The sequence below is a fragment of the Ictalurus punctatus genome, chromosome 22 (assembly GCF_001660625.3).
Source record: "Ictalurus punctatus breed USDA103 chromosome 22, Coco_2.0, whole genome shotgun sequence".
NCBI classification, from domain to species: domain Eukaryota; kingdom Metazoa; phylum Chordata; class Actinopteri; order Siluriformes; family Ictaluridae; genus Ictalurus; species Ictalurus punctatus.
Genome location: NC_030437.2, coordinates 15846297 through 15862216, shown reverse-complemented (window position 1 = coordinate 15862216; position 15920 = coordinate 15846297). Strand labels below are relative to the sequence as shown.

The 15920-nt window shown below is 39.8% G+C and overlaps 2 protein-coding genes across 5 annotated transcripts in view; one reads left to right on the top strand and one right to left on the bottom strand.

Annotated features, from left to right (window-relative positions):
* The first annotated feature begins 88 nt into the window (after positions 1–88).
* On the top strand, positions 89–7201 carry spaca9 (sperm acrosome associated 9). The gene is given in 4 exon segments (NM_001200972.1): positions 89–132; positions 1096–1261; positions 2877–3079; positions 6764–7201. Coding segments are annotated over 3 exon segments (633 nt in total). The 5' UTR covers positions 89–132; positions 1096–1117; the 3' UTR covers positions 7050–7201.
* Positions 7202–8360: 1159 nt separating this feature from the next.
* Positions 8361–15920, bottom strand: part of tsc1a (TSC complex subunit 1a) — a 22268-nt gene continuing 14708 nt past the window's right edge. For 3 of the 4 annotated variants that reach the window (XM_053674451.1, XM_017452202.3, XM_017452203.3), the window contains exons 14-22: positions 15155–15632; positions 14966–15036; positions 13828–13994; positions 13413–13595; positions 13091–13201; positions 12845–12967; positions 11497–11684; positions 11174–11338; positions 8361–9683 (exon numbers count right to left, since the gene is read on the bottom strand). In XM_053674451.1, the coding sequence (XP_053530426.1) occupies positions 9230–9683; positions 11174–11338; positions 11497–11684; positions 12845–12967; positions 13091–13201; positions 13413–13595; positions 13828–13994; positions 14966–15036; positions 15155–15632 (1940 nt within the window). In that variant the 3' untranslated portion in view covers positions 8361–9229. The remainder of the gene's footprint in view (positions 9684–11173; positions 11339–11496; positions 11685–12844; positions 12968–13090; positions 13202–13412; positions 13596–13827; positions 13995–14965; positions 15037–15154; positions 15633–15920) is intronic. The other variant, XM_053674452.1, reaches the window with a different exon arrangement.

The window sequence follows — 15920 nt, the reverse complement described above, 5'->3', positions numbered from 1 at the left end:
GTGCCGTGCGCATGCGCATGTGCATCAAGCGCTCTCCGAACTGTGTACGGTTTCCGAGCAACGCCACCACATTAGCTCGTGCAGGAAGGAATTTCGAAAGCGAACACTACAGGCACATTTTCTTCTTCTCTGGTAAATTTAACGACGTGTGAATGATTATAATCATTTTTAGATCTAAGTCGAAGTCTCATTTAAAAGTATAGCGTAAACTGAAAAGGTTTCATTTAGAGCAAAGTGTCCTTTCTAAAAAAAAAAAAAAAAAAAAAAAAAAATTATTAAAAAATAGAAACTCTCATAGAATTTATAATGGTTTTAATGGTTATAATGGGAATTGTATTTGGTTTGAATGGAAACTGTAATAGTCCCTGTGGGTTTCTATTGGTACTTTGTTGCATTCTATTGGTGGCATGTTACAGTATGTCTAGTGGTTACCATTAAGGACCATTAATGGTCAGCTGATGGTTTGTAATGGTATTTGTAGTGGAAACCATTAAAATTAGAGTGCACAGTGGCTCACACTTCCAGGTTGGGGGTTCGAGTCCCGCTGTGGCCCTATGTGCGTAGAGTTCGCATGTTCTCCCTATGCTGTGGGGGTTTCCTCCGGGTACTCCCGTTTCCTCCCCCAGTCAAAAGACATGCATGGTAGGCTGATTGGCATGTCCAAAGCATCCGTAGTGTGTGAATGTGTATGTGATTGTGCCTTGCGATGGCTTGGCACCCAGGGTGTACCCTGCCTTGTGCCCCATGATCTCTGGGATAGGCTCCAGGTTCCCCACGACCCAGTAGGATAAGTGGTATAGAAAATGGATGGTGGATGGACCATTAAAATTTCTGTTATGTTTTATTGTTTGCTTTTATCAGCAGGGGTGTGGATTTTATCAGCAAGTGTGTAGATATTATTATTATTATTATTATTATTATTATTATTATTATTATTATTATCTTTGCTTGTATTTCCTCATTTGTAAGTCGCTTTGGATAAAAGCGTCTGCTAAATGAATACATGTAAATGTATTATTATTATTATTATTATTATTAGTGTGCTTTCTCAGCATAGCGATACTGAAATTGTAGTGTGTGTTGTGTCGGTATGAGTGTATCATATGAGTGAGACAGAATGGATGAAGTGAGAAAGATGTTGTTGTTGGTTACTGAGAAGCATCAGCTCTTTAAGCAGCAACAGTTCAGCTTCATAGCGGCGCTGGAGCGCTCCCGAGAGCACGCGTACCACCGGACACAACCCGTGTCTACTGTCACACAGGTCAGCAAAACCTCTACACTCTGTACTCATTTTAAAATCCAGGCAAGCAGTTTTGCAGTTTATGGTTCAGCAGGTTACAAAATTTAAAGCCAAAAGTATGTGGACACCTCAGCATCACACCCGTATGTAAGTCTTCCCCAAACTGTTCTCACAACGTTTAAAAAAGCACACAATTGTATAGAATGTCTTTGTAAGCTGTAGCATTCAAAGTGAAGCATTCCCTTCACTGGAACTAAGAGGCCCAACCCTGTTCCAGCATAACAATGCCCCTGTGTGAGCTCCATGTTTGCCGGGGTTGGAGTAGAAGAACTGCACCGAGCCTTGACCTCAACCCTACTGAACACCTTTGGGATGAACTGGAATGCCGACTGCACCCCAATATCACTGCCTGACCTCACTAATGTGCTTGTGGCTGAATGAGCACAAATCCCCACAGCCACGCTCCAAAATCAGTGGAAAGCCTTCCCAGAAGAGTGGAGCTTTTTATAGAAGCAAAAGGGGGGCTAAGCTGGAATGGGATGTTCAACAAGCACATATGGGTGTGGGTGTGATGATCAGGTGTTCACATACTTTTGGCCATATAGTGGACATTTTACAAATGAACGCACATACTACTACTACTACTACTAATAATAATAATAATAATAGCCTATGTAGGGGGCACGTGGCTTAGTGGTTAGCATGTTGTGCCTTGCATCTCTGGGGGTAGGGGTTCAAATCCTCCCCAAAAATTGATTGTGCCCTGCGATGGGTTGCTACCCCGTCCAGATGGTCCCCTGGCAGGTGCCCCAAGTTCCTTGGGATAGGTTCCAGGCTCCCCCACAACCCTGTGTAGGATAAGCAGAATGGAAAAGTGCTTGATGGATAATAGCCTATGTGATAAATAATCCTACAAACCATGTGTGAAGAATAAAAAACCACCTGCTCTGCATGTGAAAATGTGTCAAACATAATGTGTCTATCTACCAAACGTATAAATGTCACATGAAATTGTAAATTCATGTGAAATTTCACTTCAAAAAAAAAAAAAAAAAAAAAAAAATCACATGACTGTAAAACAGGAAAAGAGCATTTTTAAATTTCTGAAACTGGAATATTGCCTCATCAAACCAAGTCAAATGATGCACAACTGGCTCTTAGGTAGCATTGTAATGAATCCAATCATACTCCTGACATGTTAATCCCATATCTGCAGCAAATAAAAGGACATCCAGTGTCATTTTTCTTCTCTTTTAAAATCCAAAACTCTTTCCAGAGTTTATGAAGTGTATCAAAACGGACATGAAGAAGCAGCAGTTGATTTGTATTGTATTACCTTTCTGTACAGTTATGTTTAACATTTATAGTGAAACCTGACTGCATGCTTACTCATCAGTTCCGATCTGTATTATTAATGATACTGTAAAACTTCCTAGCATAATAAATAAGTAAAATAAATAAACAAAATGGCTATATTGTATATTTTTGGTGTTACAGTCCATCTAGCAGGTCTAACAGGCCTAATGCTTGGCCCTAAAATAGGAATTGGCCAGGAGCAACTAAGCACATTCACTGCTGTATAAATGAATGCAAGTAATTTATTTAATACTGTATAAAAATGTTATTCTGTGTTTAGGTGCAACGGTACATGACACACCACTGCAGCAATGCCACAGACAGGCGGGTCTTCTCACTCTTCCTGGACATCATGGACACTCTCAGGGCGGTGTTTCAAAAAATTGAATTTTTAGCATCAGTCCAGAACCACTCAAGTAAAGCTCTGGACACTTGCCGGAATGTTTTCAGCCCTGACTGTGACTTCAGCCAGTTCCAAGCACAGTTAAGACACAATGCATGTTTACACATTAAGTAAAGAAGTAGGTAAAACCCTTGTGGGAGTGCTGTTCCAGGAAAATAATCAATGACAAGGTGGTGGGATGTACCCCAATGTGAAGGGACTTTATTACCAGTACAAATTTGATTCCTTTCCAATAACATCACATCTTGAAGTGTTTTATTCCTCTTACACCACAGCAATTTGTCAATGATTACAAGTTTTCATTTGTTAAAGAACATCCGTTTACTGTTACATTTAACAATGTGGAACATCCATGAGACACTGATGTTATAACAGCTTCCCCTCATCAGCTGCTCTTTTTTTTCTCTTTCATGTAAGTTAATAAGACACAAAACACCCCACATCCTCCATATTGAAGATTTTCCCATGTCAGAAAACTTACTGATCGTTACATACACACCTTATATGTCATTATACATCTTTATTAAATAACAATCCTTTTATCATCACCCGGATCAAGTCCCATACAATAACGTATTAGAACGAGCGTGTTAATATAAACAGATCATTCGAATTACAGCCAGAACTACATTCAGAGCTGCTGCTATGAAAATTAATCAACACCTGCCAACCAATCAGATTCAATTAATTCAACAGTGTCATGTTATAAGATGAACGACTAAATGGCCGGCTCATACAGTGCTGTGAAAAGGTATTTGATGATTTTTCTGATTTCTTCTGTTTTTGGGTGTATCTCGTACTAAATTGTTTCAAAAATTAAAACAAAGGCAATCTGAGGAAACACAAAATACAGTTTTTAAATGATGATGCTATGTATTGAAGCAAAAACATTATCCAGTACAAACTGGGCCTCTGTGAAAATGTATTTGCTCCCATAGTTATTAATTCCCCAAATCTATGAAACTGAATTCATAATGGAGTTCAGCTGGACTAGACACAACCAGGCCTGATTACTGCAAACCCTGTTCAATCAAATCAACACTTAAGTAGAGACGGATAGAAAAAGGTGACACACCCCTGTTAAAATTGCAGGATTTTTGTGATGTAAAAGAAAATGAAACTAGGTTAAATCATGTCAGAAACTTTTTCGCCGTTATTGTGAAATTGCAACGTATAAATATCAAGTGACAAACACCTAGATTTATTTATTTATTTATTGGGGGTGGCATAGAGATAAACAAAAAACTTCCAATACCCAGCTTGGATGAGTGTGCACACCCTTTTATAATATAACAATCAACCAAATCACATTCAAACTCATGTTAAATACTAATTAGTGTACACCTGCCATCAATTGAAGTGACTAATTAACCCCAAATAAAGTACAGCTGTTCCTATAGGATTTTCCTGACATCTTCTTGGTAACATCCAACTGGAAGAGCCATGGGCCACAAAGAGCTTAGAAAGCAGGTACGGGATCTCACTGTTAAAAAATATCAATCAGGAGTGGATTAAATTTTTTTTCCAAGATATTGGATATACCATGGAACACTGTAAAGACAATAATCAACAAGTGGAGGAAATATGGCACGACGGTGACTCCTAAGAACAGGACGTCCCTCTAAAATTGATGAAGATCAGGAGAAAACTGGTCAGGGAGACTGCAAAGAGGCCTACAACAACAGTAAAAGAATTGCAGCAATTTCTGGCTAGTACTGGTTGCTTCCTACATGTGACAATCTCCTCAATTCTTCATATATCTGGGCGATGGGGTAGGGTGGCATGACGGAAGCCATTTTAAACCAATAAATAAATAAATACATTAAATCTCCCCAAACCCAAAATGTGGAATAATGTGTTATGGTCTGATGAGACCATAGTTGAACTTTTTGACCATACTATTAAAAGAAGTTTGGCACAAAATAATAGCACAGAACCAAAAGACCACCATCCTCACGGGGAAGCATGGTGGTGGCAGCATCATACTTTGGGCTGTTTTTCTTTAGCATCAGGGTGGAGGGAGTAATGAATCGCTCCAAATACTAGTCAAATTTTGGCGCAAAACCTTAAGTCTTCTGCTAAAACACTTTAAGGTGAAGAGGAATTTCACCTTCAGCATGACAACGACCCAAAGCAAACCTCCAGATCAACAAAGGATTGGCTTCACCAAAAAAAGTTCAAGGTTGTGGAATGAGTCAGCCAGAGTCCAGACCTGATTCCAATTAAAAGATCTGTGGGGCGACCTGATGAGGGCTGTGCACAGGAGATGTCACAAACTGACTGACTCTTGCACAAAAAGATTGAATGCTGTGATAAAATCGAAAGCTGCTTCAACTTCAAGTGTGCACACTTATGCAACCAGGTCATTGTATGTGTATATATATATATATATATATATATATATATATATATATATATATATATATATATATATATATATAAATTATTTATTTTCCCTAAAATTATTCTTATTGTTTTTCACTTTAATTAATAGGTTAAAACTTCACAATAAAAGGTTCTGACATGATTTATCATGTTTTAATTTTTTTTTGCATCACAAAAACCTGCAATTTTAACAAGGGTCTATAGATTATTCTTTTATTCACAGGAGAACTTTTTAAACAGCATGAAGTTAAACGGTTAAAAGGTCATTCCCAGTAACACACTGCGGCAAAGTTGAAAGAAATTCCAGAAATGATGAGGAAGAAGGTGATTGAAATACATCAGTCTGGGAAGGGTTACAAAGCTATTTCAAAGGGTCTGGGACTCCAAAGAATTAAAGTGAGAGCCATTATCTCCAAATGGAAAAACTCACCACAGTAGTGAACCTTCCCAGAAGTGGCCAACCTTCTAAAATTCCTCCAAGAGCACAAAAACAACTCATCCAGCAAGTCACAAAAGATGAAAGGACAACATCAAAGGAACTTCAGACCTCTCTTTCATAAGTAAAGGTCACTGTTCCTGACTCCACTATCAGAAAGACACTGGGCAAAAATGGCATCCGTGGAGTAGAGGCGAGGTGAAAACCACTGCTGACCCAGAAGAACATCAAGGCTTGTCTGAATTTTTCCAAAACACACCTTGATGATCCTCAAACCTTTTGGGAGAATGTTCTGTGGATTGAGGAGTCGAAAGTGGAACTGTAATCCAAACACAGAACTCCACAAAAAGAACATCATACCTACGGTCAAGCGTGGTGGTGGAAGTGTGATGTTGTGGGGATGCTTTGCTGCTTCAGGGCCTGGGCAACTTGCAGTAATTAAGGGAAACATGAATTCTGCTTTCTACCAGAAAATCCTAAAGGAGAATGTCCGCTCTTCAGTCCGTAAATTGAAACTCAAGTGCAACTGGATTATGCAGCAAGACAATGATCCAAAGCATAGGAGTAAATCCACCTCTGAATGGCTCAAAATGAAAGATTTGGAGTGGCCTAGTCAACATCCTGACTTGAACCCTATTGAGATGCTGTGGCAGGACCTTGAACAGACAGCTCTCACTCAAAAACCCTCCAGTGTGGCTGAATTAAAGCAGTTCTGCAAAGAAGAGTGGGCCAAAATTCCAAGCGTTTGGTTGCAGGTTGCACAACCAGGTGTTGGATAACTTTTTTTGCTTCTGTTTACTCAGGTTGCCTTTGTTTCATGTTGTATTTTGTTTGACAATCTAAAACTATTTAGTACGAGATACGCACAAACAAACAGAAGAAAATCAGGATAAATGTTTATCCTGTTTCTTTGTGGTACCATTTATCTCTGCCCTCTCTGCAGTTACCCACATGATGCGGTGAACCGTCTGAGTTGTAACGAGGCTCAAAACTACTATGGCGGAGTCGTCAGCGTGATTCCTAGGACTCTGGACCTGCTCAGCATAACCCTCTCAGAACTGGAGCAAGCTAGTACCGAAAGGGTTTCTCAGACGGATATTACGGCGTCTGAGCATGGAACAGCAGCTGATAACACAGAGAACATGCTCATGCGGTCCTCCAAGCCTGCGTGTAAAGCTGCAGATGGATGGAAACCTGCATGGAGGCCACCAGGTTGCAGAAGAATGTGAAAACACACCGGCATTTTGTTTCTCTCTTTCTCTCACCCCCAAGTAAATCCACTAAAATATACATGAATAATTTGCAGTTTAAACACTTCCGTGATCATCTTAATTAACGAATTGTGTGGAATATACTAATAAATTAATCAATGAAAACAAAACATGCAAAACATATATTTTATTTTATTCCTGATCATAGCTTTACAAGTAGAATACCTTTTCTTTGTGTGTCTTCAGAATCAATACTTTTTTTTTTTATTATTATTTATTTAAACAGAGTCCCTGAGGACATCTGACTCCACTCCAGATTATTGTCAAATTGTACCATAGTTTGTAAGAACCATTGGAATTTGGCTTCTGGGGCAAGGAGAGATGTCCTTTTATCTTAAGGCATTTTGTGAACAAAATGAAATCACACAGATGTCAGTGGGAGCCATGTTGACAGATACACGTCATTCAAATGAAACATAAGCTGCAAGGTTTAAAATAGTGAGCAGGAGAGTTGGATCATGATGCATGGGTTCTGTGGTCAGTTCGGTTTCCTGAACGGAGTCGGCGAAAAGTCCGAAGTCCGAACGGTTCTTGATAATCTCTAGGACATCCTCGTCGTGTCAGGCGTTTCCTTCAGTTACTGATTAATGGGGGTGTTTCACATTTTTAGCTGAAACCATGCTGTAGTACAAGAGATCATAAATATCCCTGATTTGGAGAAAATGATTTACAATCTTCTAACTATTCAAACTCTTCTCAGGAGAAGGGCATTACTTATTACTGTGTGTGTGAGAGCTTAGATTTCAGGTGATCAGCTGTGCCGTTGAGTTTTAGTGTATTTGTGATTGTAGTCTATACATTGCTACCATAAAACATTCACGTTTCACATACAATCCAAGCAGCGATGAGTTTTTTCTTCCTCTTCTTGTTCTTCCCATTACACAACTGTGATGGTAAAATCTAAACATATTTCACTGAAGAGCCTGGCATAGCCAAATCTTAGGCACTACCTGTTTACAGAATGAACAGCAGTGGAGTTTGTGTTGTGTGATGTCTCTAGCTGAGCAGCGGGGGGGTGGGGGGGTTTGGAAAAAACAAAAAAACCCTATATGGATTTACACCTTCCATGCTTCTGATCTGGCATTGAAATGTAATGCTAAGAGAAGTATTGCACTAGTGTCTGGGCTTTCTAAACCCAGGATTAAGCTGAATTAATAACAAATAAATTCTATATCGTGTAACACTTGCTTCATCTTTTCCTTCTTACAGGCAAAGCACCCAAAGCAAGGTTATGACATCATCTATCCCACCTACATCGATCATAGCTGCTTCTTTTTTTTTTTTTTTTTTTTTTGCCTTTCTTTCACAGTTGTATCTGACTATTGATTTGTTGATGATGCACAAAGTATTTACAGTGCTTGATTCGTAGGGGAGGAAAGAAATAAATTGTTACGAGACAAAACAGCTTAACGATATTTCCCCGTCATGCGTTCGAACATCACGAAGACCCTTTGGCTTGGACAAACGCGTACGAGCTCGTAAACTAATTGGGAAGTTACAAAAGCAAAACACAGCAATTAAAGCGATACGTGTTCTAGTTAATACGGTAAGGGGCCAAACACAATCCATACACAACATAACCACCACTGCAGCGTGTTTTACACACATCTGAAGCTGAAATGTCTAGCAAACAATCCAATACAGGAATAAAACCAAATTGGACCGATAAACGTCTCAAGTGTACTTCTTTTTTGAAATTTTTTTTTTTTTATGCCATAGCGCATAAGTGCTCTTATTTCACACCGCGGTGGTTACGAGACTATAAGAGTGGATGAATTGGTTAAAGCTACAATCAGTATGATTTAGGTGCGAGTTTTAATGAAAATGATGAACTGTGATCGCAGCCCAAAAACAAACAAGACCCCTAAAACATAGTGATCCTATAGCTTTAAACCCTCGATGTGTAGATGTGTATATATAGACACACACACACACACACACGTCTCTCTTTTTTTTGGCTGTTTTGTAATACAGTAGCGCTTTTAAAAATTTTTGCTAAAACAATGCAGTCCACTCTTATTAAAATAAAGAGTGCTGCAGAGGTCAAAACATTTCCCCCCCTCCCCCCTATCATTCTGTCTAGTGTTGCAAGCAAAATCTACAGTGGCAGTCTCGCTAACTCAACCTTCCCAGCTCCTTTAGGTCTTCTCCTGGTGGGTCTCGTTGTAATCCATGATGTGCAGGTCCTGCTGTCTGCGCCTCTGGATGTTGTAAGTGCGAGCCCTGTGCCGATCCACAGGTGGGAGGTCGGGTTCTTCCTCTGCCAGCCTCTGGGACCCTGTGAGCTCAGCGCGTTTCTCAGCAGGCTCCGAGCTCGCGTCATGAAGCCGGTGGGCGTGCTCCTCCTCATACGGACTCTTCGTCTTCTTCAGCAGCTCTTGGTTGTGCATTCCCAGGAAGCTCTCGGCCAAAGGGGAGTTGCAGGACAGGACAGAAAGGTCTTCTTCCTGACTGCCGTTGATCAGTGCAGTGGATGGTGGTGATCCGGGAGACAGCGGGGAGAGCTCGCCGTTCACACACGCGTAAGAAGTTTCCTCTCTTTTCCCTGACTCGGAGGTTTGAGCCGACGTGGAGGTGTTGCTGCCGTTTGGCCTGAAATAAATACAAATAGAAATGAAAATTTTACTCAAGGTCTTCTTGAGGATGAAACATGGTACAGCTTCAATATAGTCCTTTTAAAAATCTGTTGTCTAAACTCCCAGCCAAATTTTCACCCTTGATCACCTGCTCAAAATGTTCGAACGTATTGGTGCGGAGTAGCGAAGGTCAGCAAACAATGTTTTTAAATCACTTTCTTAATATCAGTCTCATTAATATTAGAGGTTTACTGATAGTGGATGTTACTGATACCGATAACCAAGTTGGGCAGTACCTACCGATAACCTATTAATCAACCAATAACAGCCGTTTTTAAAATTGATACGCAATGAAAACATAACACTCAGAGTAAAATGCTGCTGAGCTTAAAATAAACAGCACTGAAAATGTACTGTACTTTTTAAAATGAAAAACAAATATTATATTATATATTTTTATTTACTTATTTATTTTTATAAATATTTATTTATTTAATAACTATTAATAAATATGCAAGTAAATAAAAAAGATATACATCCAAAAAGTAACACTCCAAATAACATAAAAATCAGAGCCATCTAAAATGAGTTAAAAAACACTTCAAATAACACAACAAAATTAGTCAGTGATGGTTTTTCCCGGGTTTGTCCACTGTGGAGCAGCTGAGAAGGGTCTGCTGTCATTATACAGTAGAGAGTGGCCTCTAGAGGGAAATAAAAACTACCGGTGTGGGTTTTTACCGATATCCGATAGTTCCAGCAATCGTTTATCGATCCCGATTAATCTGCAAAACTGATCAAGTGGTCGACCTCTAATTAAAATTATTGTTACATTGTTAGATCTGACTTCATTGTAGGCCTATTTAACCTTTTTTTGTTAAAAAACAAACAAACAAACAAAAGATTTGACCATTTTTGGAGAAATTATTCATGTGCATCCCTAATGATATAGTTAACTGATGTTAACTATATACGTCTTGTTAACCAAGTCAAAACATTCACCTTTTGCCTTGATAGAAAGCGAGGGCGCCACATCAGCGCATCCTTCACATGGGAAAACTGAGTCGAGACAAAAGCAGCGGCCAAAACATTACTAATGTTAGATGAGGGGAAAGGGGACGGGGCTTCCAAAGTGTCAGTTAATATCGGAAAGTTCAAAAGACTCGCGCAGTTGTCAATCATTCCAGATTAATTCGCTTGTCTTCGCGGTTTTAGTTTGGGTGCGGTAATGCTCTTTTTGGGTATTTTTAAATGAAAATGAGGCGCTCCTACGTGAAATACATCAAGTTGGACAAATGCGAGGCTTTCAAAGGACATTTTGGTATCCGTTAAAAGCACCATAGTTCAAATTAATACTAATAATTGGGAGGTGTGTGTGTATTGGGGGGGGGGGGGGGGGTTCAGTTCCACATACCAAGGTAAAGGAAGATGGAAGAAAAATAGACGGAAAGATGTAAAAACAATACATTTTTACACAGCTTGTTAAAAAGATTGTATGCTGCATACCTCCGGTTTTGAGGGCTGCCTGGTTCAGCTGCTCCTCTTGCTGGTGTGCTGTTTGAGAGGCTGGCGAGCTCGAGCTGACTATACAGCTGGAGCATTTCTGATTGTAACGCCTGAGTCACATGCTTTTGGGCAAGATACCTGTTCTCAGAAGCTTGTAGCTGCCCTCTGTGGGACAGAACACACATCAGCATAAATGTTGGAATAAGTAGATAGAATCTAACTCAATCAAGGTACAAGAAAGTTAAGCCTTAGGATATCCATAACCAATAGTTACACCACTTTAAACCTCACGTGAAATGCTTTGATAAGCGAGAAGCATGTACTTGGCCTGATTTTTGACATTTTCCAGGAGTTTCTTCTGCTCCAGGATGAGGTGCTCTTTCTTGGTAAGCTGGGTCTCCAGGTCGGTGATGCGTTGCTGGGCTGCCTCCAGCCTCTGGCTCTGCTGAATGGAGCTCTGCCTCAACCGTTCGGTCTCTCGTGTGGAACACGTCTGCAGCATCTTCTGCTCCTAAAAATCACACACACAAAATGTTTTTAAACTAAAAATGAACATACAGCACAGGGTTCTGATCTATGGCCAAATTATCGTTATGTACTTATGGTTTACACATTTTACAGTCCATACAGGATTTCGAGGAGTTTTTTTTTTTTTGCAATCATTGATGTAACAATTCTGACATACCACTGAATACTAAAGGAAAATGTCATGACATCTGTCCGTGCTCTGAATTTCAAGAGAACGTAGGTCATGCTGCAAGACAACGACCCTAAGTGCACAAGTCGGTCTACCAAAGAACGGTTAAAGAAGAAGAAAGTTAATGTTTTGGAAAGGCCAAGTCAAAGTCCTTAATCCAATAGAAATGTTGTGGAAGGACCCGAAGCAAGCAGTTCATGTGAAGAAACCCACCAACATCCCAGAGTCGAAGCTGTTCTGTACTGAGGAACGGGCTAAAATTACGTTTAATTAAGAAACGTTTAGTTGCAGTTATTGCTACTCAAAGGGGGTCATGCCAGATACTGAAAGCAAAGGTTCACATACTTTTGCTACTCACAGATGTGTAATATTTGATCAGTTTCCTCAAAAAATAAATGACCAAATATAATATTTTTCTCTCATTTGTTTAACTGGGTTCTCTTCATCTACTTTTAAGACTTAAGTGTGAACATCTGATGTTGTTTTAGGTCATATTTATGCAGATATATAGGAAATTCTAAAGGGTTCACAAACTTTCAAGCACCCCTGTATATAATGCTCATTTGCTGTACTATCATGCACTTTCTGGTAAATGCTAAAGAGTATTTCACTGCTTTGTACCTGCACTTGTGCAATGACAATAAAGATCTATCCATCAGTGAGTAAATACTGTTTGGGTCAGATCTGACCTGCATGACGATCCTGGTCATAAAGGATGCAAACACACTGACTGATACAAAATTGTGAATTTAGGATATGTTAGCACATGTTGAAGATTTTGATACTTCAACCCAAGCATCAACAGGACAGAAACCATTAAGTAATGATTTAAAACCCTGTCAGTGTATTGCTAATAAAATGAACACTGCAACTTATATATATATATATATATATATATATATATATATATATATATATATATATATATATATATATATATATATATATATATAAAAACATAAAACAATGCTTACTTTATGCGAGTCCGGTCCAAGATGCTGGACTTCCTGCACATACAGTTTATTGGCTTCGCCCAGCAGTAACAGCTGTTTGTTCAAGAAGGCCATCTGTTGCTCCAGGCTTTCACTGTTGTTGAGCTGCGATGTGAAGAAGCAAATTTAAACTTAGCATTTTTACTAAAAATAAATAAATAAAAAAAGGTCATAACACTTTAAGCATTATGCAAATGCAGCTGATTTTAGTCCAGATGTTCCGCTCACCTTGATAGACAGCTGGCTGAGCAGGTGTCCTGTATTGCACACTTTGTTATTGGCTCTCTGCAGCTCCGCCTCCATCTCACCCATTCTCTTCTTACTTTCCTGCAAGTCACTCTAACGAGGAACCAAGACACATTCACGTACGTTCACTATTTGAATCTTTTTTTCTAAAGCATATTCAACGAGCTCCAAACATTTTTTTTTTTTTAAATCCAATCCACTAAACAGCAACCACTCATGTTCATTTATTAATTTCCCTAAAGGCACGAACACCTCAGGCTCGATCAACTGCTTTTTCTGTTGTTTTTGAATGAAATGTACAGACCTGCAGCTCCTGAGTTTTGGTACAGAAGTCGTTCCTCTCATGCTGGAGTTTCTGGAGTTGGCTGTGGAGCTGCTGCACCTGTGCCTCTCCTTCCTGCTGCAGACGCTTGGAGCGCTCCTGCTCTTTCTGCAGACTCGCCCGCAGAGTCTGGATCTCCACCTCCTGCAGCCGCAGCTGGGCCTTCTGCAACATCACCACACACAAACGCTTGATAACTTACCAGCGTGGAGAGATCCAATGTGATACTCATCAGTTGATAAACTAACAAGAACGCCGTAAAAGACTTTCTTTCACAAAAATGATTCTACACAAAAGGGGGTTCACCAGTCATATGTATATAAGTGAAATGAATCAATCCCTTCAATTTGCATTCATTTATTTAATTTTAAACATGTTTAACACTGAGCTCCTTCACCATGGAGATGTTCTGCTCCTCCAGCGCAGTGGCGTTGATGACACGACGGAGTAGGCGGCGGTTGCGCAGTGCGTGCTGCTCTCTTTTATGCCTCTCATAAAGCAGATGGTTGTGCAGGAGCAGCAGCTGACTGCGCAACAGTGCCAGCTCATCCGGAGCTCCTGAGCCTACGTATGCAAAATACACCATCATCAATAGCACAAAACCTTTCTTTAAATGTTCCATTACATAACTGTTCTACATAAGAGGTGTAATGATACATCGTGACACAATGCACAGCTAAATGCGACAATGTGCATTATGGAAATGTGCAATAATATGCGGAAATGTGTACTGTTTGAACACCGGAGATCCCAATCTGCACAATCGGCAGAGTAAAACATATATAGAGCACACTGGAACCGAAAGCCCCGGATCATGATGACCGACACGCATTATACATTATACACTTACACGACCACATTATAACAGTTAAAAGAACTCTTCAGCAGCTTTCAAATGACACCATCGCCGCACCTCTGTGATCTATGGTGCCCGATAACAAGGCCACAGAAACGGCCAGTTTAGCCGACTTTGGAGCTCTATTTCAGCTACAGCACTCATTATGTTTCATTCGAAAAGTTCTCAAAGTCCCCAGTTTGCTTATTTAATTCAATCAAAAATTTGGGAAGAATTCATAAATGTATTTATTTATTAATTTTTAAAATATGGTGAAACTGTAACATGTTTTGTTTACAATAATAAACCTACTTTTTTTTTTATTTATACAGACAAAAATGCACATTGTTTGGCATTGCTGATTATACAGGAGGAGCCCGATGAATCTAAATTTTTCTTCCTTCAAATTTTGTTCATATTTCCTTAGAATTCATTTACGAGCGCAGTATCGTGAATCAAATCAAATTGTGACGAGTGTATTGTTACACCCTAATCCACATATATATCTGGAGTAAAATCAGAGATTCAGGAAAACAATTTGTGTGGAGTCATTTTAAAGGAATGACTTAAAGGAAATAATTAGGGAGGAAAGAAATGAATACAAACAGACAAGCATTAGAGGATCCAAATCAGGACAGGTTGGAGGACAGATCTTCATAATAGTCTGAAGAGTCAATGTGTATATTATATTACTATATACCTTTTCCTTTAGTGCTATGCTGTTTACCTCCACAGTGTGACTCAGCCAAGGGGTTTGATGAGGAAGGAGATCTGAAAGACATAAAATATCATTGCGATTTCATTTATATGAACATTATTTGTTATGAACCTGGATTCATTAATCTGGATCCATAAGAAAGACTCTTATGGATCAAAAAAGCCTATTTACCTCTTTAACACGGTTTCATGAAGGTCGTGACCTTGCTGAATGAGGCGATCCAGCACCTCTAGAGGGGACGTGGCAGATAGATCCCCCACCTCCACCTCCTCTCTGCCAGCCAGCTTCTGCTGAGATTCGGCGGTCCTCCTCTCCACAAACAGAGAGGCTAACTTGGGCAAGGCCAGGTCGAAGAGATTCTCGTAGGGAAACGAGCCCTTAAACAGCTCCAAGGAGACGTCATCAGCTGCAGAAGGGCTCAAGGAGTTCTCTATGGGAGTGAAACACGGCCACAAGTTCCAGGAAGGCTGCTGATCTGCTCCTTTAGTGGTGTTCACTGCCCTGTCTGGGGTGGAGGCCAGATTATAAATGCTGGGGTTTAAGGGGAGGGGTGTGTCAGTGGTGCTGGAGAAGGACAAGTCCGGGGCTGGTGTGGGGAGCGGGTCGAGTTTGCCCTGGGTTAGTGTCAGCAACTCTGCTGTTATGGCATCTGAAGTGTAACAGTGGTGAAAGATGAATAAAAAAAATATTATTACTACTACAAACATTTTCTCAACTTACAACTGTGCTTAAACTGGACAGTGACAAGGTTTCTTTAAATTGGCAATGAATTCAGCTTTGAGATTTAATATGCTTCTTGAAACAACCCAACTAAACTATAAGAGCTTCAATGATCATAGATGGTATAAAATGATTAGTAAAGGAAAGAGTGCATTGGCATGTTTTCAAACAGCATAGTCACTCATACCCATAGAACGAGACACTGTTACATCATTGT